Source organism: Oncorhynchus gorbuscha, unplaced genomic scaffold, assembly GCF_021184085.1.
Source record: "Oncorhynchus gorbuscha isolate QuinsamMale2020 ecotype Even-year unplaced genomic scaffold, OgorEven_v1.0 Un_scaffold_2030, whole genome shotgun sequence".
In the NCBI taxonomy this organism is placed as follows: Eukaryota; Metazoa; Chordata; class Actinopteri; order Salmoniformes; family Salmonidae; genus Oncorhynchus; species Oncorhynchus gorbuscha.
The window spans coordinates 79045-94248 of NW_025746642.1; the positions used below are offsets into that span (position 1 = coordinate 79045).

At 46.7% G+C, this 15204-nt stretch overlaps 1 protein-coding gene across 5 annotated transcripts in view; it reads right to left on the minus strand.

The window, feature by feature from the left end:
- Positions 1–14752, minus strand: part of adprhl1 (ADP-ribosylhydrolase like 1) — a 30380-nt gene extending 15628 nt beyond the window's left edge. The window contains exons 1-2 of one of the 5 annotated variants that reach the window (XM_046338601.1): positions 14453–14747; positions 13716–13841 (exon numbers count right to left, since the gene is read on the minus strand). In XM_046338601.1, coding sequence (XP_046194557.1) covers positions 13716–13841; positions 14453–14735 — 409 coding nt within the window. In that variant the 5' untranslated portion in view covers positions 14736–14747. Of the gene's footprint in view, positions 1–11634; positions 11699–13715; positions 13842–14452 lie in introns of those variants that run through there. The other 4 variants (XM_046338600.1, XM_046338604.1, XM_046338602.1 and 1 more) reach the window with 4 other exon arrangements.
- Positions 14753–15204: the final 452 nt, after the last annotated feature.

Genomic DNA, 15204 nt, shown 5'->3' on the forward strand with positions numbered 1-15204 from the left:
CAGGTCACTATCATGTCATTATAGATGGTAATACCAGGTAAACCCAGTGAACCTGCTCCCAGACCTGTTGGAATCAGCCAGGTCACTATCATGTCATTATAGATGGTAATACCAGGTAAACCCAGTGAACCTGTTCCCAGACCTGTTGGAATCAGCCAGGTCACTATCATGTCATTATAGATGGTAATACCAGGTAAACCCAGTGAACCTGTTCCCAGACCTGTTGGAATCAGCCAGGTCACTATCATGTCATTATAGATGGTAATACCAGGTAAACCCAGTGAACCTGCTCCCAGACCTGTTGGAATCAGCCAGGTCACTATCATGTCATTATAGATGGTAATACCAGGTAAACCCAGTGAACCTGTTCCCAGACCTGTTGGAATCAGCCAGGTCACTATCATGTCATTATAGATGGTAATACCAGTAAACCAGTGAACCTGTTCCCAGACCTGTTGGAATCAGCCAGGTCACTATCATGTCATTATAGATGGTAAACCCAGTGAACCTGTTCCCAGACCTGTTGGAATCAGCCAGGTCACTATCATGTCATTATAGATGGTAATACCAGGTAAACCCAGTGAACCTGTTCCCAGACCTGTTGGAATCAGCCAGGTCACTATCATGTCATTATAGATGGTAATACCAGGTAAACCCAGTGAACCTGTTCCCAGACCTGTTGGAATCAGCCAGGTCACTATCATGTCATTATAGATGGTAATACCAGGTAAACCCAGTGAACCTGTTCCCAGACCTGTTGGAATCAGCCAGGTCACTATCATGTCATTATAGATGGTAATACCAGGTAAACCCAGTGAACCTGTTCCCAGACCTGTTGGAATCAGCCAGGTCACTATCATGTCATTATAGATGGTAAACCCAGTGAACCTGTTCCCAGACCTGTTGGAATCAGCCAGGTCACTATCATGTCATTATAGATGGTAAACCCAGTGAACCTGTTCCCAGACCTGTTGGAATCAGCCAGGTCACTATCATGTCATTATAGATGGTAATACCAGGTAAACCCAGTGAACCTGTTCCCAGACCTGTTGGAATCAGCCAGGTCACTATCATGTCATTATAGATGGTAATACCAGGTAAACCCAGTGAACCTGTTCCCAGACCTGTTGGAATCAGCCAGGTCACTATCATGTCATTATAGATGGTAAACCAGGTAAACCCAGTGAACCTGTTCCCAGACCTGTTGGAATCAGCCAGGTCACTATCATGTCATTATAGATGGTAATACCAGGTAAACCCAGTGAACCTGTTCCCAGACCTGTTGGAATCAGCCAGGTCACTATCATGTCATTATAGATGGTAATACCAGGTAAACCCAGTGAACCTGTTCCCAGACCTGTTGGAATCAGCCAGGTCACTATCATGTCATTATAGATGGTAATACCAGGTAAACCCAGTGAACCTGTTCCCAGACCTGTTGGAATCAGCCAGGTCACTATCATGTCATTATAGATGGTAATACCAGGTAAACCCAGTGAACCTGTTCCCAGACCTGTTGGAATCAGCCAGGTCACTATCATGTCATTATAGATGGTAAACCCAGTGAACCTGCTCCCAGACCTGTTGGAATCAGCCAGGTCACTATCATGTCATTATAGATGGTAAACCCAGTGAACCTGCTCCCAGACCTGTTGGAATCAGCCAGGTCACTATCATGTCATTATAGATGGTAATACCAGGTAAACCCAGTGAACCTGTTCCCAGACCTGTTGGAATCAGCCAGGTCACTATCATGTCATTATAGATGGTAATACCAGGTAAACCCAGTGAACCTGTTCCCAGACCTGTTGGAATCAGCCAGGTCACTATCATGTCATTATAGATGGTAATACCAGGTAAACCCAGTGAACCTGTTCCCAGACCTGTTGGAATCAGCCAGGTCACTATCATGTCATTATAGATGGTAATACCAGGTAAACCCAGTGAACCTGTTCCCAGACCTGTTGGAATCAGCCAGGTCACTATCATGTCATTATAGATGGTAATACCAGGTAAACCCAGTGAACCTGTTCCCAGACCTGTTGGAATCAGCCAGGTCACTATCATGTCATTATAGATGGTAATACCAGGTAAACCCAGTGAACCTGTTCCCAGACCTGTTGGAATCAGCCAGGTCACTATCATGTCATTATAGATGGTAATACCAGGTAAACCCAGTGAACCTGTTCCCAGACCTGTTGGAATCAGCCAGGTCACTATCATGTCATTATAGATGGTAATACCAGGTAAACCCAGTGAACCTGTTCCCAGACCTGTTGGAATCAGCCAGGTCACTATCATGTCATTATAGATGGTAATACCAGGTAAACCCAGTGAACCTGTTCCCAGACCTGTTGGAATCAGCCAGGTCACTATCATGTCATTATAGATGGTAATACCAGGTAAACCCAGTGAACCTGTTCCCAGACCTGTTGGAATCAGCCAGGTCACTATCATGTCATTATAGATGGTAATACCAGGTAAACCCAGTGAACCTGTTCCCAGACCTGTTGGAATCAGCCAGGTCACTATCATGTCATTATAGATGGTAATACCAGGTAAACCCAGTGAACCTGCTCCCAGACCTGTTGGAATCAGCCAGGTCACTATCATGTCATTATAGATGGTAATACCAGGTAAACCCAGTGAACCTGTTCCCAGACCTGTTGGAATCAGCCAGGTCACTATCATGTCATTATAGATGGATACCAGGTAAACCCAGTGAACCTGTTCCCAGACCTGTTGGAATCAGCCAGGTCACTATCATGTCATTATAGATGGTAATACCAGGTAAACCCAGTGAACCTGTTCCCAGACCTGTTGGAATCAGCCAGGTCACTATCATGTCATTATAGATGGTAATACCAGGTAAACCCAGTGAACCTGCTCCCAGACCTGTTGGAATCAGCCAGGTCACTATCATGTCATTATAGATGGTAATACCAGGTAAACCCAGTGAACCTGTTCCCAGACCTGTTGGAATCAGCCAGGTCACTATCATGTCATTATAGATGGTAATACCAGGTAAACCCAGTGAACCTGTTCCCAGACCTGTTGGAATCAGCCAGGTCACTATCATGTCATTATAGATGGATACCAGGTAAACCCAGTGAACCTGTTCCCAGACCTGTTGGAATCAGCCAGGTCACTATCATGTCATTATAGATGGTAATACCAGGTAAACCCAGTGAACCTGTTCCCAGACCTGTTGGAATCAGCCAGGTCACTATCATGTCATTATAGATGGTAATACCAGGTAAACCCAGTGAACCTGTTCCCAGACCTGTTGGAATCAGCCAGGTCACTATCATGTCATTATAGATGGTAATACCAGGTAAACCCAGTGAACCTGTTCCCAGACCTGTTGGAATCAGCCAGGTCACTATCATGTCATTATAGATGGTAATACCAGGTAAACCCAGTGAACCTGTTCCCAGACCTGTTGGAATCAGCCAGGTCACTATCATGTCATTATAGATGGTAATACCAGGTAAACCCAGTGAACCTGTTCCCAGACCTGTTGGAATCAGCCAGGTCACTATCATGTCATTATAGATGGTAATACCAGGTAAACCCAGTGAACCTGCTCCCAGACCTGTTGGAATCAGCCAGGTCACTATCATGTCATTATAGATGGTAATACCAGGTAAACCCAGTGAACCTGTTCCCAGACCTGTTGGAATCAGCCAGGTCACTATCATGTCATTATAGATGGTAATACCAGGTAAACCCAGTGAACCTGTTCCCAGACCTGTTGGAATCAGCCAGGTCACTATCATGTCATTATAGATGGTAATACCAGGTAAACCCAGTGAACCTGTTCCCAGACCTGTTGGAATCAGCCAGGTCACTATCATGTCATTATAGATGGTAATACCAGGTAAACCCAGTGAACCTGTTCCCAGACCTGTTGGAATCAGCCAGGTCACTATCATGTCATTATAGATGGTAATACCAGGTAAACCCAGTGAACCTGTTCCCAGACCTGTTGGAATCAGCCAGGTCACTATCATGTCATTATAGATGGTAATACCAGGTAAACCCAGTGAACCTGCTCCCAGACCTGTTGGAATCAGCCAGGTCACTATCATGTCATTATAGATGGTAATACCAGGTAAACCCAGTGAACCTGTTCCCAGACCTGTTGGAATCAGCCAGGTCACTATCATGTCATTATAGATGGTAATACCAGGTAAACCCAGTGAACCTGTTCCCAGACCTGTTGGAATCAGCCAGGTCACTATCATGTCATTATAGATGGTAATACCAGGTAAACCCAGTGAACCTGTTCCCAGACCTGTTGGAATCAGCCAGGTCACTATCATGTCATTATAGAGATGGTAAACCCAGTGAACCTGTTCCCAGACCTGTTGGAATCAGCCAGGTCACTATCATGTCATTATAGAGATACCAGGTAAACCCAGTGAACCTGTTCCCAGACCTGTTGGAATCAGCCAGGTCACTATCATGTCATTATAGAGATACCAGGTAAACCCAGTGAACCTGTTCCCAGACCTGTTGGAATCAGCCAGGTCACTATCATGTCATTATAGATGGTAATACCAGGTAAACCCAGTGAACCTGTTCCCAGACCTGTTGGAATCAGCCAGGTCACTATCATGTCATTATAGATGGTAATACCAGGTAAACCCAGTGAACCTGTTCCCAGACCTGTTGGAATCAGCCAGGTCACTATCATGTCATTATAGATGGTAATACCAGGTAAACCCAGTGAACCTGTTCCCAGACCTGTTGGAATCAGCCAGGTCACTATCATGTCATTATAGATGGTAATACCAGGTAAACCCAGTGAACCTGTTCCCAGACCTGTTGGAATCAGCCAGGTCACTATCATGTCATTATAGATGGTAATACCAGGTAAACCCAGTGAACCTGTTCCCAGACCTGTTGGAATCAGCCAGGTCACTATCATGTCATTATAGATGGTAATACCAGGTAAACCCAGTGAACCTGTTCCCAGACCTGTTGGAATCAGCCAGGTCACTATCATGTCATTATAGATGGTAATACCAGGTAAACCCAGTGAACCTGTTCCCAGACCTGTTGGAATCAGCCAGGTCACTATCATGTCATTATAGATGGTAATACCAGGTAAACCCAGTGAACCTGTTCCCAGACCTGTTGGAATCAGCCAGGTCACTATCATGTCATTATAGATGGTAATACCAGGTAAACCCAGTGAACCTGCTCCCAGACCTGTTGGAATCAGCCAGGTCACTATCATGTCATTATAGATGGTAATACCAGGTAAACCCAGTGAACCTGTTCCCAGACCTGTTGGAATCAGCCAGGTCACTATCATGTCATTATAGATGGTAATACCAGGTAAACCCAGTGAACCTGTTCCCAGACCTGTTGGAATCAGCCAGGTCACTATCATGTCATTATAGATGGTAATACCAGGTAAACCCAGTGAACCTGCTCCCAGACCTGTTGGAATCAGCCAGGTCACTATCATGTCATTATAGATGGTAATACCAGGTAAACCCAGTGAACCTGTTCCCAGACCTGTTGGAATCAGCCAGGTCACTATCATGTCATTATAGATGGTAATACCAGGTAAACCCAGTGAACCTGTTCCCAGACCTGTTGGAATCAGCCAGGTCACTATCATGTCATTATAGATGGTAATACCAGGTAAACCCAGTGAACCTGTTCCCCAGACCTGTTGGAATCAGCCAGGTCACTATCATGTCATTATAGATGGTAATACCAGGTAAACCCAGTGAACCTGTTCCCAGACCTGTTGGAATCAGCCAGGTCACTATCATGTCATTATAGATGGTAATACCAGGTAAACCCAGTGAACCTGTTCCCAGACCTGTTGGAATCAGCCAGGTCACTATCATGTCATTATAGATGGTAATACCAGGTAAACCCAGTGAACCTGTTCCCAGACCTGTTGGAATCAGCCAGGTCACTATCATGTCATTATAGATGGTAATACCAGGTAAACCCAGTGAACCTGTTCCCAGACCTGTTGGAATCAGCCAGGTCACTATCATGTCATTATAGATGGTAATACCAGGTAAACCCAGTGAACCTGTTCCCAGACCTGTTGGAATCAGCCAGGTCACTATCATGTCATTATAGATGGTAATACCAGGTAAACCCAGTGAACCTGTTCCCAGACCTGTTGGAATCAGCCAGGTCACTATCATGTCATTATAGATGGTAATACCAGGTAAACCCAGTGAACCTGTTCCCAGACCTGTTGGAATCAGCCAGGTCACTATCATGTCATTATAGATGGTAATACCAGGTAAACCCAGTGAACCTGTTCCCAGACCTGTTGGAATCAGCCAGGTCACTATCATGTCATTATAGATGGTAATACCAGGTAAACCCAGTGAACCTGCTCCCAGACCTGTTGGAATCAGCCAGGTCACTATCATGTCATTATAGATGGTAATACCAGGTAAACCCAGTGAACCTGCTCCCAGACCTGTTGGAATCAGCCAGGTCACTATCATGTCATTATAGATGGTAATACCAGGTAAACCCAGTGAACCTGTTCCCAGACCTGTTGGAATCAGCCAGGTCACTATCATGTCATTATAGATGGTAATACCAGGTAAACCCAGTGAACCTGTTCCCAGACCTGTTGGAATCAGCCAGGTCACTATCATGTCATTATAGATGGTAATACCAGGTAAACCCAGTGAACCTGTTCCCAGACCTGTTGGAATCAGCCAGGTCACTATCATGTCATTATAGATGGTAATACCAGGTAAACCCAGTGAACCTGCTCCCAGACCTGTTGGAATCAGCCAGGTCACTATCATGTCATTATAGATGGTAATACCAGGTAAACCCAGTGAACCTGTTCCCAGACCTGTTGGAATCAGCCAGGTCACTATCATGTCATTATAGATGGTAATACCAGGTAAACCCAGTGAACCTGTTCCCAGACCTGTTGGAATCAGCCAGGTCACTATCATGTCATTATAGATGGTAATACCAGGTAAACCCAGTGAACCTGTTCCCAGACCTGTTGGAATCAGCCAGGTCACTATCATGTCATTATAGATGGTAATACCAGGTAAACCCAGTGAACCTGTTCCCAGACCTGTTGGAATCAGCCAGGTCACTATCATGTCATTATAGATGGTAATACCAGGTAAACCCAGTGAACCTGTTCCCAGACCTGTTGGAATCAGCCAGGTCACTATCATGTCATTATAGATGGTAATACCAGGTAAACCCAGTGAACCTGTTCCCAGACCTGTTGGAATCAGCCAGGTCACTATCATGTCATTATAGATGGTAATACCAGGTAAACCCAGTGAACCTGTTCCCAGACCTGTTGGAATCAGCCAGGTCACTATCATGTCATTATAGATGGTAATACCAGGTAAACCCAGTGAACCTGTTCCCAGACCTGTTGGAATCAGCCAGGTCACTATCATGTCATTATAGATGGTAATACCAGGTAAACCCAGTGAACCTGTTCCCAGACCTGTTGGAATCAGCCAGGTCACTATCATGTCATTATAGATGGTAATACCAGGTAAACCCAGTGAACCTGTTCCCAGACCTGTTGGAATCAGCCAGGTCACTATCATGTCATTATAGATGGTAATACCAGGTAAACCCAGTGAACCTGTTCCCAGACCTGTTGGAATCAGCCAGGTCACTATCATGTCATTATAGATGGTAATACCAGGTAAACCCAGTGAACCTGTTCCCAGACCTGTTGGAATCAGCCAGGTCACTATCATGTCATTATAGATGGTAATACCAGGTAAACCCAGTGAACCTGTTCCCAGACCTGTTGGAATCAGCCAGGTCACTATCATGTCATTATAGATGGTAATACCAGGTAAACCCAGTGAACCTGTTCCCAGACCTGTTGGAATCAGCCAGGTCACTATCATGTCATTATAGATGGTAAACCCAGTGAACCTGTTCCCAGACCTGTTGGAATCAGCCAGGTCACTATCATGTCATTATAGATGGTAAACCCAGTGAACCTGTTCCCAGACCTGTTGGAATCAGCCAGGTCACTATCATGTCATTATAGATGGTAATAAGGTAAACCCAGTGAACCTGTTCCCAGACCTGTTGGAATCAGCCAGGTCACTATCATGTCATTATAGATGGTAATACCAGGTAAACCCAGTGAACCTGCTCCCAGACCTGTTGGAATCAGCCAGGTCACTATCATGTCATTATAGATGGTAATACCAGGTAAACCCAGTGAACCTGTTCCCAGACCTGTTGGAATCAGCCAGGTCACTATCATGTCATTATAGATGGTAATACCAGGTAAACCCAGTGAACCTGTTCCCAGACCTGTTGGAATCAGCCAGGTCACTATCATGTCATTATAGATGGTAATACCAGGTAAACCCAGTGAACCTGTTCCCAGACCTGTTGGAATCAGCCAGGTCACTATCATGTCATTATAGATGGTAATACCAGGTAAACCCAGTGAACCTGTTCCCAGACCTGTTGGAATCAGCCAGGTCACTATCATGTCATTATAGATGGTAATACCAGGTAAACCCAGTGAACCTGTTCCCAGACCTGTTGGAATCAGCCAGGTCACTATCATGTCATTATAGATGGTAATACCAGGTAAACCCAGTGAACCTGTTCCCAGACCTGTTGGAATCAGCCAGGTCACTATCATGTCATTATAGATGGTAATACCAGGTAAACCCAGTGAACCTGTTCCCAGACCTGTTGGAATCAGCCAGGTCACTATCATGTCATTATAGATGGTAATACCAGGTAAACCCAGTGAACCTGCTCCCAGACCTGTTGGAATCAGCCAGGTCACTATCATGTCATTATAGATGGTAATACCAGGTAAACCCAGTGAACCTGTTCCCAGACCTGTTGGAATCAGCCAGGTCACTATCATGTCATTATAGATGGTAATACCAGGTAAACCCAGTGAACCTGTTCCCAGACCTGTTGGAATCAGCCAGGTCACTATCATGTCATTATAGATGGTAATACCAGGTAAACCCAGTGAACCTGTTCCCAGACCTGTTGGAATCAGCCAGGTCACTATCATGTCATTATAGATGGTAATACCAGGTAAACCCAGTGAACCTGTTCCCAGACCTGTTGGAATCAGCCAGGTCACTATCATGTCATTATAGATGGTAATACCAGGTAAACCCAGTGAACCTGTTCCCAGACCTGTTGGAATCAGCCAGGTCACTATCATGTCATTATAGATGGTAAACCCAGTGAACCTGTTCCCAGACCTGTTGGAATCAGCCAGGTCACTATCATGTCATTATAGATGGTAATACCAGGTAAACCCAGTGAACCTGTTCCCAGACCTGTTGGAATCAGCCAGGTCACTATCATGTCATTATAGATGGTAAACCCAGTGAACCTGTTCCCAGACCTGTTGGAATCAGCCAGGTCACTATCATGTCATTATAGATGGTAAACCCAGTGAACCTGTTCCCAGACCTGTTGGAATCAGCCAGGTCACTATCATGTCATTATAGATGGTAATACCAGGTAAACCCAGTGAACCTGTTCCCAGACCTGTTGGAATCAGCCAGGTCACTATCATGTCATTATAGATGGTAATACCAGGTAAACCCAGTGAACCTGTTCCCAGACCTGTTGGAATCAGCCAGGTCACTATCATGTCATTATAGATGGTAAACCCAGTGAACCTGTTCCCAGACCTGTTGGAATCAGCCAGGTCACTATCATGTCATTATAGATGGTAAACCCAGTGAACCTGTTCCCAGACCTGTTGGAATCAGCCAGGTCACTATCATGTCATTATAGATGGTAATACCAGGTAAACCCAGTGAACCTGTTCCCAGACCTGTTGGAATCAGCCAGGTCACTATCATGTCATTATAGATGGTAATACCAGGTAAACCCAGTGAACCTGTTCCCAGACCTGTTGGAATCAGCCAGGTCACTATCATGTCATTATAGATGGTAATACCAGGTAAACCCAGTGAACCTGTTCCCAGACCTGTTGGAATCAGCCAGGTCACTATCATGTCATTATAGATGGTAATACCAGGTAAACCCAGTGAACCTGTTCCCAGACCTGTTGGAATCAGCCAGGTCACTATCATGTCATTATAGATGGTAATACCAGGTAAACCCAGTGAACCTGTTCCCAGACCTGTTGGAATCAGCCAGGTCACTATCATGTCATTATAGATGGTAATACCAGGTAAACCCAGTGAACCTGCTCCCAGACCTGTTGGAATCAGCCAGGTCACTATCATGTCATTATAGATGGTAATACCAGGTAAACCCAGTGAACCTGCTCCCAGACCTGTTGGAATCAGCCAGGTCACTATCATGTCATTATAGATGGTAATACCAGGTAAACCCAGTGAACCTGTTCCCAGACCTGTTGGAATCAGCCAGGTCACTATCATGTCATTATAGATGGTAATACCAGGTAAACCCAGTGAACCTGTTCCCAGACCTGTTGGAATCAGCCAGGTCACTATCATGTCATTATAGATGGTAATACCAGGTAAACCCAGTGAACCTGTTCCCAGACCTGTTGGAATCAGCCAGGTCACTATCATGTCATTATAGATGGTAATACCAGGTAAACCCAGTGAACCTGTTCCCAGACCTGTTGGAATCAGCCAGGTCACTATCATGTCATTATAGATGGTAATACCAGGTAAACCCAGTGAACCTGTTCCCAGACCTGTTGGAATCAGCCAGGTCACTATCATGTCATTATAGATGGTAAACCCAGTGAACCTGTTCCCAGACCTGTTGGAATCAGCCAGGTCACTATCATGTCATTATAGATGGTAATACCAGGTAAACCCAGTGAACCTGTTCCCAGACCTGTTGGAATCAGCCAGGTCACTATCATGTCATTATAGATGGTAAACCCAGTGAACCTGTTCCCAGACCTGTTGGAATCAGCCAGGTCACTATCATGTCATTATAGATGGTAAACCCAGTGAACCTGTTCCCAGACCTGTTGGAATCAGCCAGGTCACTATCATGTCATTATAGATGGTAATACCAGGTAAACCCAGTGAACCTGTTCCCAGACCTGTTGGAATCAGCCAGGTCACTATCATGTCATTATATATGGTAATACCAGGTAAACCCAGTGAACCTGTTCCCAGACCTGTTGGAATCAGCCAGGTCACTATCATGTCATTATAGATGGTAAACCCAGTGAACCTGTTCCCAGACCTGTTGGAATCAGCCAGGTCACTATCATGTCATTATAGATGGTAAACCCAGTGAACCTGTTCCCAGACCTGTTGGAATCAGCCAGGTCACTATCATGTCATTATAGATGGTAATACCAGGTAAACCCAGTGAACCTGTTCCCAGACCTGTTGGAATCAGCCAGGTCACTATCATGTCATTATAGATGGTAATACCAGGTAAACCCAGTGAACCTGTTCCCAGACCTGTTGGAATCAGCCAGGTCACTATCATGTCATTATAGATGGTAATACCAGGTAAACCCAGTGAACCTGTTCCCAGACCTGTTGCTGTTGTCTAGCCTATAGGAGTTGATAAGACACTAACCTCGTCCCCAGGCTAATCACTAAAGCAAGACAGCACAAACAGATGTAGGACCAGGCTAGTTAAATAGCAGGCTATACTATAATGTCTAGCCTATGGTACCTGTAGGGTGGTTGTGGGTCATGGTACCTGTAGGGTGGTTGTGGGTCATGGTACCTGTAGGGTGGTTGTGGGTCATGGTGTATGGTGCCTGTAGGGTGGTTGTGGGTCATGGTGTATGGTACCTGTAGGGTGGTTGTGGGTCATGGTACCTGTAGGGTGGTTGTGGGTCATGGTACCTGTAGGGTGGTTGTGGGTCATGGTGTATGGTACCTGTAGGGTGGTTGTGGGTCATGGTACCTGGAGGGTGGTTGTGGGTCATGGTGTTTGGTACCTGTAGGGTGATTGTGGGTCATGGTGTATGGTACCTGTAGGGTGGTTGTGGGTCATGGTGTATGGTACCTGTAGGGTGGTTGTGGGTCATGATACCTGTAGGGTGGTTGTGGGTCATGGTACCTGTAGGGTGGTTGTGGGTCATGGTACCTGTAGGGTGGTTGTGGGTCATGGTGTATGGTACCTGTAGGGTGGTTGTGGGTCATGGTACCTGTAGGGTGATTGTGGGTCATGGTGTATGGTACCTGTAGGGTGGTTGTGGGTCATGGTGTATGGTACCTGTAGGGTGGTTGTGGGTCATGGTACCTGTAGGGTGGTTGTGGGTCATGGTACCTGTAGGGTGGTTGTGGGTCATGGTACCTGTAGGGTGGTTGTGGGTCATGGTACCTGTAGGGTGGTTGTGGGTCATGGTACCTGTAGGGTGGTGGTGGGTCATGGTGTATGGTACCTGTAGGGTGGTTGTGGGTCATGGTGTATGGTACCTGTAGGGTGGTTGTGGGTCATGGTACCTGTAGGGTGATTGTGGGTCATGGTGTATGGTACCTGGAGGTTGGTTGTGGGTCATGGTGTATGGTACCTGTCGGGTGGTTGTGGGTCATGGTACCTGTAGGGTGATTGTGGGTCATGGTGTATGGTACCTGTAGGGTGATTGTGGGTCATGGTACCTGTAGGGTGGTTGTGGGTCATGGTGTATGGTACCTGTCGGGTGGTTGTGGGTCATGGTACCTGTAGGGTGATTGTGGGTCATGGTGTATGGTACCTGTAGGGTGGTTGTGGGTCATGGTGTATGGTACCTGTAGGGTGGTTGTGGGTCATGGTACCTGTAGGGTGGTTGTGGGTCATGGTACCTGTAGGGTGGTTGTGGGTCATGGTACCTGTAGGGTGGTTGTGGGTCATGGTGTATGGTACCTGTAGGGTGGTTGTGGGTCATGGTACCTGTAGGGTGATTGTGGGTCATGGTGTATGGTACCTGGAGGTTGGTTGTGGGTCATGGTGTATGGTACCTGTCGGGTGGTTGTGGGTCATGGTACCTGTAGGGTGATTGTGGGTCATGGTGTATGGTACCTGTAGGGTGATTGTGGGTCATGGTACCTGTAGGGTGGTTGTGGGTCATGGTGTATGGTACCTGTCGGGTGGTTGTGGGTCATGGTACCTGTAGGGTGATTGTGGGTCATGGTGTATGGTACCTGTAGGGTGGTTGTGGGTCATGGTGTATGGTACCTGTAGGGTGGTTGTGGGTCATGGTACCTGTAGGGTGGTTGTGGGTCATGGTACCTGTAGGGTGGTTGTGGGTCATGGTATATGGTACCTGTAGGGTGGTTGTGGGTCATGGTGTATGGTACCTGTAGGGTGGTTGTGGGTCATGGTACCTGTAGGGTGGTTGTGGGTCATGGTACCTGTAGGGTGGTTGTGGGTCATGGTACCTGTAGGGTGGTTGTGGGTCATGGTGTATGGTACCTGTAGGGTGGTTGTGGGTCATGGTGTATGGTACCTGTAGGGTGGTTGTGGGTCATGGTGTATGGTACCTGTAGGGTAGTTGTGGGTCATGGTGTATGGTACCTGTAGGGTGGTTGTGGGTCATAGTACCTGTAGGGTGATTGTGGGTCATGGTGTATGGTACCTGTAGGGTGGTTGTGGGTCATGGTACCTGTAGGGTGGTTGTGGGTCATGGTGTATGGTACCTGTAGGGTGGTTGTGGGTCATGGTACCTGTAGGGTGGTTGTGGGTCATGGTGTATGGTACCTGTAGGGTGGTTGTGGGTCATGGTGTATGGTACCTGTAGGGTGGTTGTGGGTCATGGTGTATGGTACCTGTAGGGTGGTTGTGGGTCATGCGCCCCATCTCAATGCTGACCTCCACTAGGTTGTCCAGCCTCTCAGGCTGCCAGTACTTCATCCCCACACACATGGCCTTGGTGGCTGCTCCAAACCCAGAACCTAGAGAGAACCCACCAGAACAATGACCACATGGAGAGAACCCACCAGAACAATGACCACATGGAGAGAACCCACCAGAACAATGACCACATGGAGAGAACCCACCAGAACAATGACCACATGGAGAGAACCCACCAGAACAATGACCACATGGAGAGAACCCGCCAGAACAATGACCACATGGAGAGAACCCACCAGAACAATGACCACATGGAGAGAACCCACCAGAACAATGACCACATGGAGAGAACCCACCAGAACAATGACCACATGGAGAGAACCCACCAGAACAATGACCACATGGAGAGAACCCAGCAGAACAATGACCACATGGAGAGAACCCACCAGAACAATGACCACATGGAGAGAACCCACCAGAACAATGACCACATGGAGAGAACCCGCCAGAACAATGACCACATGGAGAGAACCCACCAGAACAATGACCACATGGAGAGAACCCGCCAGAACATTGACCACATGGAGAGAACCCACCAGAACAACGACCACATGGAGAGACAAAGAGAGAGACTGCACATGTGCAGGTTGAACTGAACACTACTAAACCATCAGTCACCATCAGACCTCACACATCTGTTGTGACCTCTGACCTTTCTCATTGAAGGGCGTGTGCCAAGCAAGCAGGAAGTTGTTGGGTTTGAGGTGAGCACATCCCTCCACGGTGGCTGGGTCAGGAGGGCGACCCTGGAGAGACACCATGGCCTCAACATACACCCTGACCAGCTCCCTGTAGAGGTCCTCCAAACACCAGTAGTCTGGAACAACACAGATTACACACAGCATAGTTAACACACCACAGTTTACACACAGCATAGTTAACGCACCACAGTTTACACACAGCATAGTTAACGCACCACAGTTTACACACAGCATAGCTAACGCACCACAGTTTACACACAGCATAGCTAACGCACCACAGTTTACACACAGCATAGTTAACGCACCACAGTTTACACACAGCATAGTTAACGCACCACAGTTTACACACAGCATAGTTAACGCACCACAGTTTACACACAGCATAGTTAACGCACCACAGTTTACACACAGCATAGTTAACGCGCCACAGTTTACACACAGCATAGTTAACGCGCCACAGTTTACACACAGCATAGTTAACGCGCCACAGTTTACACACAGCATAGTTAACGCACCACAGTTTACACACAGCATAGTTAACGCACCACAGTTTACACACAGCATAGTTAACGCACCACAGTTTACACACAGCATAGTTAACGCACCACAGTTTACACACAGCATAGTTAACGCACCACAGTTTACACACAGCATAGTTAACGCACCACAGTTTACACACAGCATAGTTAACGCACCACAGTTT